The sequence below is a fragment of the Hipposideros armiger genome, unplaced genomic scaffold (assembly GCF_001890085.2).
Source record: "Hipposideros armiger isolate ML-2016 unplaced genomic scaffold, ASM189008v1 scaffold_658, whole genome shotgun sequence".
Classification (NCBI taxonomy): Eukaryota; Metazoa; Chordata; class Mammalia; order Chiroptera; family Hipposideridae; genus Hipposideros; species Hipposideros armiger.
In genome coordinates this window covers 888,869-904,291 of record NW_017732008.1, presented here as the reverse complement: position 1 = coordinate 904,291, position 15,423 = coordinate 888,869, and the positions used below count along the sequence as shown (strand labels likewise).

Below are 15,423 nucleotides of genomic sequence, written 5' to 3'. Positions count from 1 at the left end.
AAGGAGCCTCAGGCAAAAATTCTATAGGGTTTGGAAAAATTCATTTTAACCAGTGTGTATTACTTGTGAAATTTTATATTTTTTCCAAAATTATTTAGGAAAGAAGACACGACTTGAAATTGTCTCCTGTGAATTTTAGAATCAATAACTGTAACCTTTTCTTGCATGTCATATGACTCCTAAAGACAATATACCAACACTGAGACTCAGGGCACCTGGGTAACATTGCTAAATATACGTAGCTGCTGCCTATGTAGGGTTAAAAAGCAAGTTGAAAATGCCTTTAAAACTTACAGGGCCACCACGAGGTCCAGGTGCACCCTGAATTCCAGGTCCACCATTTTCACCCTTTAAAAAGAGAAAAGAAAAGTGTTGCATCATCCAAAAAGCCAAAGACATTTTCTTTTTGTTTCTAAACAGTATTAAGTGTTACCTTATCTCCAGGCTGACCAGCTGGGCCAGGAGGACCAATAGGACCAGTAGGACCCTAAAGAAAATAGAAATATATTTTTAGTTTTTAAGAGAAAAAATATCATTTTTCCTATTAATCAAACAGAGAGCATATACACATATTATTCTCTAATAAACTATAATAGATAATATGGTTTATTTTATGACTTGAATGATATTTTCTTTATCCAGTGTGTAAATACTTCAGAGCTTAGTAAAGATAAGATTCTATAGGATGACTCTAAAAGATTATAAGATTCAATGGAAATTTATTGATTCATTTTTCTATTGCAGGAGATAAGTACGATGTGATGTAGTATCTTATAGTAATAACTGAAAATTTAAAATACATTGCCTTATTCAAGTGCTTAATCATTCAAAATATTTCATTTCACTACTCAAAGTATCATTACACATATTAAAGTCAACAAATTGAGGTTTTGAAATATTAAGTTTTATTTATATTACATAAATAAAACATTAGGTTTTGGTTTTTTTTAATTGGATAATGGCTTATCCATCTAGCCAAATGTTAAGTATTTATGAATTTCTTTAGGGCAACTAAAGTAAATATGTAATCTATATAATGGCATAGTTTTCACGTTCAGTTAACATGTTTATTATGTAGATATGACTACAGCTAGAAGATGTTTGCTAATGTGAATGGAATTGATTATAATGTTTGGTTTGTTTTTAACATTTATTTTGAAATAGTTATAGATGCACAGAAAGTGGCAAAGAAGTACACAGGGAAATCCTGTGCACCTGTCTCCCAGCCACGCTCATGATACATCTTACACAACTGGAGTATAATATCAAAACCAAGAAATTGACACTTGTATAATCCATAGAGTTTTTTCAAGTTTCACCAGTAATACATGCACTCATTTGTGTATGTACTTAGCTCTACATAATTTTATCACATGTGGCCTCGCATGACCACTACCACAATCAAGATACTCAAATGTACAATAACCATAAGACTCCCTCGTGTCACCTCATTATAGCTTCAGTAATCTCTCTCTCCCCATTCCTAACTCCTGGCAACCATAAAGCTGTTCTGTACCTCTGTGTTATGTTATTTCACAATGTTACATGAATGGAATCATGTAGTATCTTTTTTATTTGACTTTTCACTGCTCAGCATCATGTACTTGAGGTTTGTATAAATTGTTTTGGGTATCAATAGTTCATTCCTTTTTATTGCTAAGTGGTATTCCATGGTATGACTTTATCACAGAATTACAATGTTCTTAATATCAGAATTCCTTCATGAGCAGTATTGGTTATCTTGGATTTTAATGAGTCATTACAACTTTAGCGACTCATAACTTAAGCTTGTAACCTTTATCACACTGTGGGGATTTTTCCATTGTCAGGTCACTGTTTAACTATCAGGTAGTGAGAGATATAAATCAGAAATTTTAACTATCAGGTCATTTGGGTTCTTAATGACTAGGAGGTGGCAAAGTATGGTCTAACTTTTTATGAGGGGTTATGGGAACAAACAGATGTGGAGGTGAGGGACTATTGGATATCACATACAGATAAGACCTATTTCTCTCCAAAGCGAGTACTCACCCTTGGACCATCTTTTCCTGCAGTACCATCAACACCTGCAGGTCCTGGTTCACCCTGTCAAATAAAAGCCAATGTCATCAGGTTAGAAGTATCCCCAATGAAAATCTCCCAAGAAGAGGAGCAACCTTCAAGACTTGCTGTGATGTACACGAGGCATTCTGATTTATAGTTGCTCAAGGAAGAGTACATCAACATCTTATTTACTGTGAAATGATAACATTGATTTTTGCAAATAGATTGCTTTCCAGCAGTAGCATTTTCCTTTTACCTAAAAAGCCTGATTTGTTACATAATTAACAACAGATAAGTCAGCACCTTGTCACCCTTTGGGCCGGCAAGTCCAGGAGCTCCCCTGTCTCCAGGCATCCCTTGCAAACCAGGACCACCAGGAGGACCTGCTGGTCCAGCGGGACCGGCAGGGCCCTGAAATTAAAGAAGAAAGAGTATGTCCGAAGAAGGAAATGAAAAGCATTTTGTAAAGTCTAGGCGAATTGAATTATGTGGCATTACCTTTGCTCCAGCGGGACCAGGGGAGCCAGGTCCACCTTTAGGTCCTGGCGTCCCTGCTGCACCAGGAGGTCCCCGTTCACCGGGGGCACCAGCATCGCCCTGGTATAGGAAAATGTCATGTCCTTGTTAGAAAACTCAATGCTACAGATAAACATAAAACACCCTAAATTGTATTATTTTGATGCAGATCACTAGATTCTTAATTTGTGTTTTTGAACAATTCAGAAATTTTTATAGTTATGAAAGACAGTTGATCAACTGAATTGGAACTGAAAACTTAAAGAAGAGTTAGTCTACACAAGGAAACTTTGACACCTGACCTGGTAAACTAACTTTGAAACTATTCTTATTATTTTAGAGCACATTTTTTAAGTTCTTCTACTAAAATAGTTTTCCCATATAGTGTCAAGGCACTGGAAAGATTTTTCTATTGAAATGTGAGGGCTGTAGTTGATTCTGTAGTGTTTATTAGTGTCAGCAAACTTTATTTTCTAGATGAAGCAAATTTAATGTATTTGAAATGTCTTGAATTACCCTAAGTATAGTCACCAAACATTTACAATGTTGTGTTTCTTAAAAAGACTATTTTGGTGTAATATACTTAAACTGTGTCACTAATCAATTGCTCTATGACATGCTGAAGAAATTAGAAATAAATTGCAATATTCACCTTGCCTCCTGGAGTTCCAGGTGAACCAGGCTCGCCCTTTGGGCCCTAGAAGATTGACATTCTATGATTAGACCTATGTCGGAATGCATGTTATATAAATACAAGCAAAACACATATTTGACTTATTTTCATATCATACATTTGTCAAATCTCGAGCTATGTACTCTTTCTTTAATACATTTTATTTTATGGTAAAATTTGAGTTTTGTATCTAACAGTTATGATTGAGTAAATTTTCTTTGTTATGTTAACAAATATTTCAAACCTAAATGTTAAAACTCAGACAAGATGGCATGCAGGAATGCAAAAGTTAATAATTAATAAATGATTACAATTTATTCTTTTGGTTTCTGAGTTTTGAAAACATGACATGCAACTTACTGCTTCACCAGGTTTTCCATTTTCTCCTGGACCACCAGGGTTTCCAGGTATGCCCTATAAAGAATCATATTTGTATTGTGTAATCACTTCAAATATTGCAAACATGTTTACATTGTGTAATCACTTCAAACATTGCAAAAAAAAGGTTCTCATATGTATGTTTCTGCAAAGTATTTAAAAAATGGCTTTAGTGGTCTTTTTAGAGGTAAATAAATTTGCTGCTTTCAAAATCTAGACAGAGATGTGATAATCATGTGATAATAGAGAATCCCTCTATTCTTTCCATTGCTGTTTATGAAAATGAGTTGACGGCCATAGTGAGATGGGTTTAGGTATATAAATTTAAATTCTAATGAAAATAAGTATAAACATAGAATTATGTGAACTTTTAAAAATATTATTAAAATACTCATTCTGGAATAGATATAGAAGTTATGCCTGTCAAATCACATTGTCTGCCATTTTATTTCAAGGCAGAAGACAGGCCCACAAATTTTAAGCTTAAGATGAATTGTTACATATTAGTATCACAAAAAAATTGAACTGTTAACAAAAACAGCTATCAAACGGAAGTACTTAATTGTCTGGTAAAAGCAGGTGTTCAATGACTATTTAAATAATAAATTCTTACTGCTAATCCTTGTGGACCAGGGGGTCCAGCATCTCCTTTTTCACCGCCTGGCCCCTAGGTAGAAAAATGCAATGAGATTCACCATTATAAGATTTTCACATTTAGTTCACACAGTTTTCATTTCAGCAGGCTGATGGCTTAATTTAAAAATTAATAGTGTGAAAGAGGGCCAAGTCTGGCCTGTGGAAGTTATGCAAGAGAGATGTGTACGATGTAAACTGTACTCACTCTCCGCATTTAGCTAACTAAATAAGCAAGCTTCATAACTGCTTCGTAAGCTATTTTGATATAGTGTCAGAGATTATGTAATTCTCGAAGTCTTCCCTCTGCCTCACCCCACTCCCACCCACTTCCATCTCCAGTTTATGTGAGTAAACTTACAGCAGGTCCTGGGGGGCCCGCAGGTCCAGGATCACCACCTTTTCCAGCAGGACCCTAAGAAAACAACAACCAAGCAACAATAAACAACAACAACAATAACAACAACAACAACAGAGATGCAGAGAGAAAGTTATAGGGTTGCAGATAAATGTCTGTATAATAAGGCTGGAAATAAGTTGGTGAAAGCTGCATACCTGAGGGCCAGGACCTCCAGGGCCACCTCGTTCTCCATTTTTGCCAGGAGCACCCTAAAGAGATGACCAGTGTTTACTAATTCTCAAAAGGAAATCATTTATCATATTGTTCCTTCAGAGTTTTGATCCGCCTCCTTCACACAGACATACATATATATATATATATATATATATATATATATATATGCACAACCCAAAACTACTTTCTGTAATTAGGTTCCCATGAACGTTGCCACTGCTTCCCCAGAACTCTACCAAATATGTGTAGTATATATTAGTTCCCTTCTCACATGGTATTTTGATTTTAATATGTTTTTCTGTGCTTTGCAGATCAAGTTTTGGCCATCTCTGCAATTCCATATAGAAAGTCAAAGGCCTTCTATCAAATATTTATTGAAGAAATGAAGAAAGGAACTCACATCATTTCCTTTAGGACCAGGGAAACCCATGACACCAGGCTGACCCCGGGGACCAGATGGGCCTGGAGGACCTGGGCGACCACTTTCTCCTTGACTTCCCTAATGAGAAAAATTACAATAGAGGTTTGATAAAAATCTGATCAAAATAAACAACACACATATCGAGGCTATAAAATGTACATCAAGGCGAGGCCCAACCATGCATGCCATTATTCACTGGACTTGTAAAATGAGATGGTAAGAATGTACATACGGGAGGCCCTGGTTTTCCATCGCTGCCTGCTCCTCCGGGGCTTCCGGGCACACCCTAAATCGAAGAAGGCAGTCAGATGATTTAAAAATAATAATTAAATAAATAAAACCTACATCTATCTGTAAAATTTTGAGATTTCCACTTACATATGTAATCTCAGATTTGCACACATTTTTTTCTGCCTCTAAAGAGTCTTAGTTGAGTGTTCTATTTTCTGTGCTTATTCAACATATACTAGCTTAAATTTTCTTAGAAGAATTTTGTTTTATTTTGTTGTGAGCTTATATAAGGTGTAGTCTGATTTAAGGTGTCTATGAACCTTTCTTTATTTGCTTATTTTCTTAGTAAATGACTGTTTTCCTTTACCCTCATTCCGGGACCTCCAGGAAGGCCATCTCTGCCAGCTTCTCCAGCAGGTCCTCTGGGCCCTGCGGGGCCTGGACCACCGCGCTCCCCAGCGGGACCCTACATGGTAAAAGAAATCAACAAATCTGTTAAAGGGCCCTTTTTGACCTAGACACGGACAATATGTAGGCTATAATTGCAGAACTTCATCGGTTCTCTTAAAGAGAGTTGGTGTGTTGCTGACATCCTCGTTATAAAATCACTGTTACCTATTATTTGGATTGTCATACTGGAAATATTTTGAGGCAAATTTGATGAACATCACATGTTTTAAAAAGCAATATTTAGGGCCAGTCGAGTGGCTCAGTTGGTTAAGAGCTCACTTAAAAGTTTGAGCTCTGAGCAACAGCGGTTTGATGCCCGGCCCGAGCTGAGCAGCCGCTGAGCTGCCAACAGGTGGCAGGTTGGCTCAGCTTAAAAAAAAAGCAATATTAGTGGGCTTAACAATATACTTCTGTGCATTTCAGTCAAATATCTTTGATGGTATGAAATCAAATTTGTATAGCACTTTAAAGTTTTCAAAGAACTTTCAGGCATTTTAGTTTATCTTATTATTGCAATGAGGCTGAGATAAATAATTCTCAATTGATAGATATGTTAAAAGACTGACTGAGGTTAAGTGACTTGCTTTAGTTACAAAGCTAAAAAAATGGCTGAGCAGGGGCTAGAATCATTGTTTTATATTGGGAGTTGTTTTTTTTAACAACAATATGTTTCAGATATTTCGGTTTCAGTTAATAAGCAAATGTAAAGGAGAATACACTTATTTGCAGTACTAGAAAATAGAAATTGAAATTTTCTACCTTTTCTCCCGGAAGGCCGCTAGCTCCAGGAGGTCCTCGGCCTCCAGGTTGACCCTGGAAATTGTGACAGGCAAATATTTCAGTCTAAAGCATTTAAACTTTTCTTAATTCTTGAATGGCAATAGACATATTCTCATGTTGTAAAATACTTCAAAACAATATTTGGGATTGGGCAAACATGTTTGCTTCACCCTAAAGGTGAAGTTCTATGTGGGTGACAGTGACATTTTTCTTTTAGATGCCCATGGAAAACATACCCTTTCTCCTGCAGCTCCTGGAGCTCCATTTGAACCAGGTTCTCCAGGCGAACCATCTTTGCCATCTTCACCCTTAGCACCTGGATTACCTGGAGAACCAGCTTCACCCTAAAGAAGGATGCCAATAAAGAAATAATGACTGAATTAGGTTACAAAAGTTTTACCTGTTTACTTTCTAATGATGTTCTATTTTTCTAAAAGATAACTAAATCACCCAATAGGGTAATACTTACGCGTTCACCACGTGGTCCTGGCTCTCCTTTGGCACCATTCTTACCGGGTTCACCCTAAATGAACCAAAAGCTTGGCTTAAAAACAAGGAGCAAGGAGCATAGACTACTGAAATTATCACCAGTAACATTCAATTATAAAACGCAAGTGAAATCAACATAATTTCAACTGGACAAGAGTTAAAAGCTTGCTATTTATATTTTTGTGGTGAAAATGAAGCCTCACTTTTCAGGCAACAAAGGAAAAATAAGCAACTTACTGCAGCACCGCGCTGTCCAGGAGCACCATTGGTACCAGCTGGTCCTGGAGGACCACGGGCTCCTGACAGCCCAGGAGCTCCAGGAATGCCAGCGGGACCCTAAAAACAACCCAAGAACACTAGCATCAGCCTAACTTACTTTTCTGAATAGCTAAATTAAACATCACCAATGTATTGTCATGCAAAATTCAAAGGAAGCCATTATGTATATGTGGATGAGATTAGGGTGCAGGGTGGGAAAATCTTACCATATCACCTTTACCGCCAGGACTACCACTAATCCCAGGAGGACCCTAGATGGGGGAAAAGAGCATATTAATAATAATACAAATAGTGTGTATACATTATAAGGTGTTTATATATTTGCAAAATAAATTTATTGGTGGATGTTGTGCTTTATGGAGATCGAATGATTCCTCCAACTATAGCACAACACATAAAATGTAGGCCAAAAATTACCATTATTTGAATAAATTAGAGATAATATGCATTTGTTCTAAATTACTAACTAATTAATACATGGTAGAGGTTTTGGTCTTGTCTCTTCTTTGAATTTTTCCGATTGGTGTTTAGTTTGGAGCACATTCTTTGAAGTATCAGAAAACTATTCATTTTCTAATTCACTCTGTGTCATACAAATATAAAACTCCTAAATTCTAGAAGAATGCAAATCTCAAAAACTACAACTTTCAGTGCTAATTAAATCAGTATTTGTCACAGTAGACTCATTGCAGAGCACTAAGCCAAGATTTTTTTTAAAAATAATTTTAATTTAATAGCAGCATTAAAACATATGCTTTCATGAAGTAAGTGTAGCAACACTCTTCCTCTCAATGGCCATAATCAACTACTTACAGGAGGACCTTGAGCACCAGCATGTCCCTGAGGTCCAGGTTCTCCTCTTTGTCCAGGGGAACCACTTGAACCAGGAGATCCTGCAGGTCCAACTTCACCCTAAGGGATAAACCAAGTAGTCAGTTTCCCTTGCCACATCTCATCTCTTATCTAGTTCACTCTTCAGTCCTATTTAAACCCATCTATCAAAGGCTGGCGTAGGATGGCTATATACTCTATCTAAAGCAAAGAATCATTAATCATAATGGCAGAGAAAAATGGTAACTATGTGTGTGACTGTGTTATCTGTTTCCCAGAAAGTGACTGGGAAAAGAGAAATGGCATCAGGCGAGATATCAGGATAGTTGAATGCCAGATATAACACACTTCTGGAATCAACAAAGAGAGTAAATGGGGTCAAATACAAGGTGATGGAAGGAGACGAGGCTTTGGGTGGTGAGCACACAATAGAGTATGCAGATGTCATATTACAATGTTGGGCACCTGAAACTTATATAATGTTATTAACCAATGTTACCACAATAAATTTAATTTAAAAAATAGGGCTTTTAAAGATTTCTACAGATATAAGATATCCACTTGACTGGTAAAAAAAAAAAGTCATTTTCAAGAAGCAATCCAATGATTTCTGTTGACCCCAAAATATAGTTTATATTCTTCTGTTGAAATAAATACATGTTTACCTTAGCACCAGGGGAACCAGGGAACCCTGCAGTTCCAGGGGGACCAGGCGGGCCCTGAAAACAAATTAAATACCATTTCAAGAGCTCTTAATCAAACCAACAAAACACTACTAGTAGTAATATGTGAGCACATACACAATACAGAAGACAATTACGCAGATAAAATAGTATTCATCATTCATTAATGAATATTACATGGAGAGAGAATGTGGTAAAAAAAAAAGAGTGTAAAATCTAAAGTTAGAAAATTTGGATCTGCTCCTGCCCTCGACTTCTGCCACAGATTCTGTGGACTTTGTGCAGGTTACTTGGCCTGAGCCATCATTTATAAAGTAGAAATAGCATTATTATGTATTTTGTAGGTTTCTTAATTGTCATATCCAATACTGGATATCAGCTAACATTGTAAGCACCATACAGATGTTAGCAATTGGCCAAGTATAATAAAGAGTATCAGCATTTTGTTTATGGGTTTAGTGTTTCTAGATTAACTGTTTCTAGATTTTATTTATGGGTTCAGTATCAGTTTGAATGAAATGTTTATGAACAATGTTGAGTTTGGGGGCTATAATCTATATTTTTCCAACACTCAACAATCCATAATCTCTCACTACCCTGAAGCAAATCAAGGTTGGATAAAATGTTACTTACCGGTTGTCCATCACTTCCTCGAGCACCATCATTACCTCGAGACCCCTACAAATAGAAGTTTGTCTTAAATATCTTAATTCTGAAACTCTGGTGACAAGTGATATTTTGACTAAAATTCTGACTTGAGTTGACTTTTCCTTAGGTATATTAAAATCTACTTACTAATTATGTATATATTTTAAAGTCAAATTGTTAAAGTTCATTTATGTATATATATATATATATGGCAATGATCTAATGTAAAAGGATTGGATCCTGTATTTTACAAACTGGTGTGAATAATGGCTCTGATAACACATGCAAAGTTAACACAAAAAATACGCTCAGTAAGGATAATGACATAAATCACTTATGTGTTTCCTTATAATTGTGGATAACATTTTATGGTGGTGACTTCAATTGCAATTTTACAGAAAAGAAAGTTTCCTGTAGATTGTCACAGCCTGGAAACCTGGCTGAGACACTTATCTGTCACTTGGGGCTGTGATTGTGTTATGTCGGTAACAATACTCACTGCGGCTCCAGGAAGCCCTGGCCGTCCTCTCTCTCCAGGAGAGCCTCTTGGACCCTACAGAATTAAATGAAAAGTATGGTTCTGCTTTAAACTGGACATGTATAAGAACAGTTGTTGAGAGAGCAAGGCAAGTTTGGAATTAGATAGAGATTAATAGTAAAACTGAAAATTATATAATATGAAACATAATTACCATGGGTCCAGGAGCTCCATTTTCACCTGGAAGGCCGTTTTCACCCTAGAAACATTAAATGTGTTACCATTTTGTATAACAAAAAGAAAATTTTTATTTTTTAAACATGGTATATTATGAAAAATATTATGGAATCCAAGGAAAATTTTAACAGTATCAGATTTTTGTTAGCATTTTTCTTACCAGAAATCTCATTTTCTGTATTTTAAAATTTTCTGTATATTAAAAAAAATGTGAAGACTAAACAAAAGTAATCAATGAGTTACTCAGGGATGCTTAATCATTTCTAATCTAGACAGTTCAAGTTATCAGCTTTCATGGAAGCTTTAATAGAACATTTCAATTATTCACTATTAGTCAGCTCCTAAAATGTAAATTCAGGTAAATTTCAAGGAAAGTTAAACATCAAAATGTAAATCTTAAATATAACTATAACAATGAAATAAATTTACTTATGAAAATATGATTTTGTTGTGATTCACCTTTAATCCAGGAGCACCTGTTTCACCCTTTTCTCCATTTCGTCCATCAAAGCCCTATGAAATACATAAAAATAATAAAAATAGTAAAATCTGTTAATAATATAGAATGGCTGAAAACTTTACATTGAATTTTTATAAATAGCTGTTCCACATAGCAGTATTTTCAACATTGACTTAATAATTTAAAACTGTAAATTGATTGGAGACATTTGACATTGATTTTATAGTAAAATTTCTGAACTAATTAGAAAGTATAATTTAGCCCAATTAGGAAGTGACTTTAACTCAGAATAGCAAACATATCAGTTTCACAGATTTTATCTCTATTATGTTGATAGATTTGGGGATCAGTTGGTTGAACCCACCTAATATTTTACATAGAATACAGTTGCTCAATTTGATCTATAAGTCATATTAACTAAGTCTATGAATAACACATAGTTTTCAATAACATCTTTTCATGTTTCTTCTGACTGTGGTGATAACAAAATCAAATTATTCTTTCTCAAGCCTTTTTATACATTTAAAATCACCTTATTACTTTTCATAAAATAACTAGTTTGACTGACAAATATTGTTGATAGACAAAACAATCCAATAAACTAGTTGTTAGAATCAACCATTTTGGGCACATACTCAATTGTCTAATAATATTGGTCTAATGGGACAGCTTATAGTCAATTTAGAAACTCCACTTACTCTGTGTCCTTTCATACCAGGGAATCCTGGCATGCCAGCGGGACCTTTCATACCCTAAAAATAATGAATAAAAAAGATTTTAATGAACCTTCAAATAGAATCACAATCCAGTAGTAAAATGCCTTCTCTTTTTAAGTTTAGTTCAATTTAACTATATAATAATTTTCAAGCTAAGGTCATTGTGATTACTCTAATTAATTCTGTGGGTCCTGAAGACTTACTGGAGGTCCAGGCAATCCTCGCTCCCCAGTTCGTCCAGGTCTACCTGATTCCCCCTAGGTGGAGAAATAAACAATACATAGGTGTTTATACATAGGTGGAGAAAATACATGCAGCCAATTAGTGAGCTGACTAATTTCCATTTTTCTCACCAGAGACTCATGAAAATGGTTGAGCAATACACAATTGTGAGATCAGCTTTCTTAATAGAAGGAATGAGGGGGGTTTCTCTCACATCAATGTAAACTTATGAATAATGCAGGCATTCCTCATTAATGAAATATTATAACCATCTCTCAATCCAATGAGATGATTTATGATTGGAAATTAAATGGGAAAGGAAGAATAATGTTAAAGGCATTTATAAGTTTTGAAATTCATAAAGTACAGGTATCAAGAGGCAGAGAAAATAAACTTATTTCTTCTTTAGTCATGTGACATAGTCACTGGATGTGTCTTCCAGTGTCTTCCAGAACCATTTGGGGGTTCTGCTAGTTTGGAATTTAATAAACAGTTATGCAAATACTATATAGATATTCAAATATTAAATGAGCTAAAATGTCATTAAGATATTAACAATTTTGAGTAAGGTTTTTCTCTCTGAAATTCTGCATATGGTATATGCTCTTTAGAATATTCCAAGTTGAATTTTGCTGTATCCCCATTCAATCTTTAGAAGCTTACATCTTTTCCAGCAGGACCAGATGGACCCATAGCACCAGGAGGTCCTGGAGGGCCCTGAAAACAAGGAAACAAAAAACAAATAAATTTGTAGATTTTTCTTTTATAGTCAATTTATTATTGTATATTATATGCATTCCTGGAAGGAATTTCAATATTTCTCATCCTGAAAATGAAACATTGAGTTAATGTTATATCTATATTATATCCAGTTTTCATTGTTAAACTTATTTTTAATGAAAATTAAAAATGCCATGCACCTATGTTTTATATCACATGTGTGTATTTATAAACTAAAATGCACTTTAACATTTTTGAGATATTAAAGTTTTAAGTATATAGGTATTTCTAAATATTTTGAAATATTAAAAGAACTTCACCTTGCTTATTTACACACTTGCTTATGTACATAGCATGTTTTCTGGGGAATTCTGTTAGATTATGTTTATTTCTACTAAATTAAGTTTTAAAAATTATATAACAGAACAGTAGCTATGAAGGTGAACTGAGTGGCTACAGGAATATTAAATTTATATTTAAGAGATAGAAAATTTGTATCCACAATAAGGAGTAGACTTGTGATGGCTAATTAGCCAGGGAATCCCTTGATTAAATAGCCAATGTCTCTTAGATACTTAAACCATTAAAAGTGTCCAAATGATCATTGAAACAAGTTGATCTATCATAAAAATATCATTTATTACTTTAAAATGTGAGCATAAATTTAATCTTTATTTAGTAGGGGCCTATGAATATATTTTAGAAAACGGAGGTGGTCTCTATAAAGCATTTTCTAATATAGATATAATTGTTACTTACTGCAGGACCAGCTTGCCCAGGTTCACCAGGGGGACCTTGGTATCCTGGAGAACCCTAGTGGGTAGAATAACATGCAAATATTTTTAAAGTAACTTAATCTTCATATGATTCATTTACACTTTGAAGATAATATGAAATCAGGATTTTTAAATGTAGTCAGCAAATTTTATTCCAGTTTATAAAGATTTAGCCAAAATATTTCAGATTAGAATAAAATTAATTTATTCCATTACATCCACTTCATTCCATTGAAACTGAATTGTTTCAAACTTGAATATTACATGCAAATTTAACATGTGGTTTAATTTTACTGAAGTTTTAATTACTAATAGTTGTTGGTACAGAGGACTTAAATATGAAATTCCAACATCTTTGAAGCAATAATAATTTCTTGGTTGTGACTTCTCTACTTAATTAGGATTATGCATCCTGGAATAGCTAAATTACAGCAGTATCTGCATTAACTTGATTTAAATAATATGCATGAAGAAGGAAGCACCACTAATGGCCATACTTACAGGGGAGCCAGGATGACCAGATGAACCAGCGGGACCGGGAGGGCCTGGGGGACCCTGGAATGTAAATTTAAAGGATAAATACAAAATAAATGCATCCAAAATACACTTTATTCAGGCATCAAAGAGATGCCTCTGTTTAGGACTGATATTGACATCTTTAAAAATGTGAGCAACCTACCTCATTATGTAATAACTGTTCATGAGTATGATTAATTTTATTAGATCTACAGTGACGATATTACAAAAATGTCATTCTAAATGAAATTCCCCCATAATCAATAAAAGTTATTGGTAAATATTATAAAATGTTGGACTGAACCCCCCTCCCAAAAAGGAATTCAAATCTGGAAAGATTCATGCAAAATACTATGTGAGAATCCCTTCAATATTAGGATACTGGTACTGATAATGAAGCAGTTTTGCCTGGCAGCCCAATTCATTGTAGAAAAATATTGATCTGACTACTATACATTTCAGTTTCTAAAATTAACAGTGCAAATCAGCCCAGAAGTTCTTAACTACATCACTGAGTTATATTGACATGAAGATTTAGATGTGCATACAAGAATCATCAATATATGGGACGGTAGGCAGTGATAAATTACAATTATAACCAACTGATTTATCATTTTTCAGCTATAGATTAAACTAGAAAACTTTCAGTTTTGTAATCTGCTAGTTCTAAAGACTTAATAAATTTATAAAGCTACAGTTTTAATTAAATTTTTTCTTGTAACTTCTTTCCTGTAATGTTAATCAGTAGTGACTTTTTAGTTTAGTTTTTGTTTTTCTTTTTTTGTAGTAAAAACTGTGTACCTGATTGAAAAATAGAATCATAATGTGAATATAGCTAAGTAAAGCCAGATGCTTACTTACTTAGTTCTCCTTCTAGCTTTGAAAGATACAAAAAATCACAGCCTCTAAAACTTTAGAGATATGTAAAATTCTCCTTTTACAATTTACTTTATACCAATTTTAAGGGTCTTTCTTTACCTCCTTATTTGGATCTATTAGTTAAAATTTTGTCCTTTTCAGTTTTAGAAGTCACAAATATGGGGTCCAGTGATCTGGGCAGCAACCTTCATAATCTCCGAGAATCCAGCATTGTTTCATTTATATTTACGTACCTTTTACTGGCAGTGAAATGATAAACTTCCCTAGTGTTGCTCCTCCTGAGAGACTGTCTACAAGGGTCATTCACATGGGACACCATGTAGCATGTGCATGTGCTGTGCCCAGGTTTCAATGTTCTTTGCTATTTTTTTCTATAAAAACTCTAGGTCATTTACATTGAGAGGAAACCCTTTGGGTACAATGTGAAAAACTATCATTTACAGTAGATTTGATGAATTCTGGAAATAACTGTATTTGATTCCAGAATTTGAGGTGCGATAGATTGTGATATTGGACATTCATCACTCAAAATGTCATCTAGAAAGTAGCATTTAATTAATGAAAAGACATTAAAAGAAGATTATGAACAACAGGTAAGAAAGAGAAAAAGTGGAAGTGAAAAATAACATTTGGTTAAAATTAGGGAATATATAAGTGTGAGACCTAAGCATGAAGGCAGGTGGGCTCCTGGTATAGGTGGCTGTAAAAGATAGAAATGGGTGGCAAAACACGTGTGAAATGAGAGGCAGTGAGGGATAAATGAGTTAGGATAGGAGGACCTTGATAATCC

General features: G+C 34.6%; 1 protein-coding gene across 1 annotated transcript in view; it reads right to left on the bottom strand.

Annotated features, from left to right (window-relative positions):
* Positions 1 to 15,423, bottom strand: part of COL3A1 (collagen type III alpha 1 chain) — a 41,161-nt gene that overhangs the window by 12,793 nt on the left and 12,945 nt on the right. Inside the window, exons 6-34 of the mRNA XM_019626122.1 lie at positions 13,740 to 13,793; positions 13,222 to 13,275; positions 12,406 to 12,459; positions 11,724 to 11,777; positions 11,503 to 11,556; positions 10,804 to 10,857; positions 10,322 to 10,366; positions 10,129 to 10,182; positions 9,615 to 9,659; positions 8,964 to 9,017; positions 8,281 to 8,379; positions 7,674 to 7,718; positions 7,426 to 7,524; positions 7,169 to 7,222; positions 6,936 to 7,043; positions 6,679 to 6,732; positions 5,837 to 5,935; positions 5,471 to 5,524; positions 5,218 to 5,316; positions 4,799 to 4,852; positions 4,605 to 4,658; positions 4,224 to 4,277; positions 3,593 to 3,646; positions 3,212 to 3,256; positions 2,542 to 2,640; positions 2,347 to 2,454; positions 2,032 to 2,085; positions 434 to 487; positions 295 to 348 (exon numbers count right to left, since the gene is read on the bottom strand). Coding sequence (XP_019481667.1) covers positions 295 to 348; positions 434 to 487; positions 2,032 to 2,085; positions 2,347 to 2,454; positions 2,542 to 2,640; positions 3,212 to 3,256; positions 3,593 to 3,646; positions 4,224 to 4,277; positions 4,605 to 4,658; positions 4,799 to 4,852; positions 5,218 to 5,316; positions 5,471 to 5,524; positions 5,837 to 5,935; positions 6,679 to 6,732; positions 6,936 to 7,043; positions 7,169 to 7,222; positions 7,426 to 7,524; positions 7,674 to 7,718; positions 8,281 to 8,379; positions 8,964 to 9,017; positions 9,615 to 9,659; positions 10,129 to 10,182; positions 10,322 to 10,366; positions 10,804 to 10,857; positions 11,503 to 11,556; positions 11,724 to 11,777; positions 12,406 to 12,459; positions 13,222 to 13,275; positions 13,740 to 13,793 — 1,863 coding nt within the window. The remainder of the gene's footprint in view (positions 1 to 294; positions 349 to 433; positions 488 to 2,031; positions 2,086 to 2,346; positions 2,455 to 2,541; positions 2,641 to 3,211; positions 3,257 to 3,592; positions 3,647 to 4,223; positions 4,278 to 4,604; positions 4,659 to 4,798; positions 4,853 to 5,217; positions 5,317 to 5,470; positions 5,525 to 5,836; positions 5,936 to 6,678; positions 6,733 to 6,935; positions 7,044 to 7,168; positions 7,223 to 7,425; positions 7,525 to 7,673; positions 7,719 to 8,280; positions 8,380 to 8,963; positions 9,018 to 9,614; positions 9,660 to 10,128; positions 10,183 to 10,321; positions 10,367 to 10,803; positions 10,858 to 11,502; positions 11,557 to 11,723; positions 11,778 to 12,405; positions 12,460 to 13,221; positions 13,276 to 13,739; positions 13,794 to 15,423) is intronic.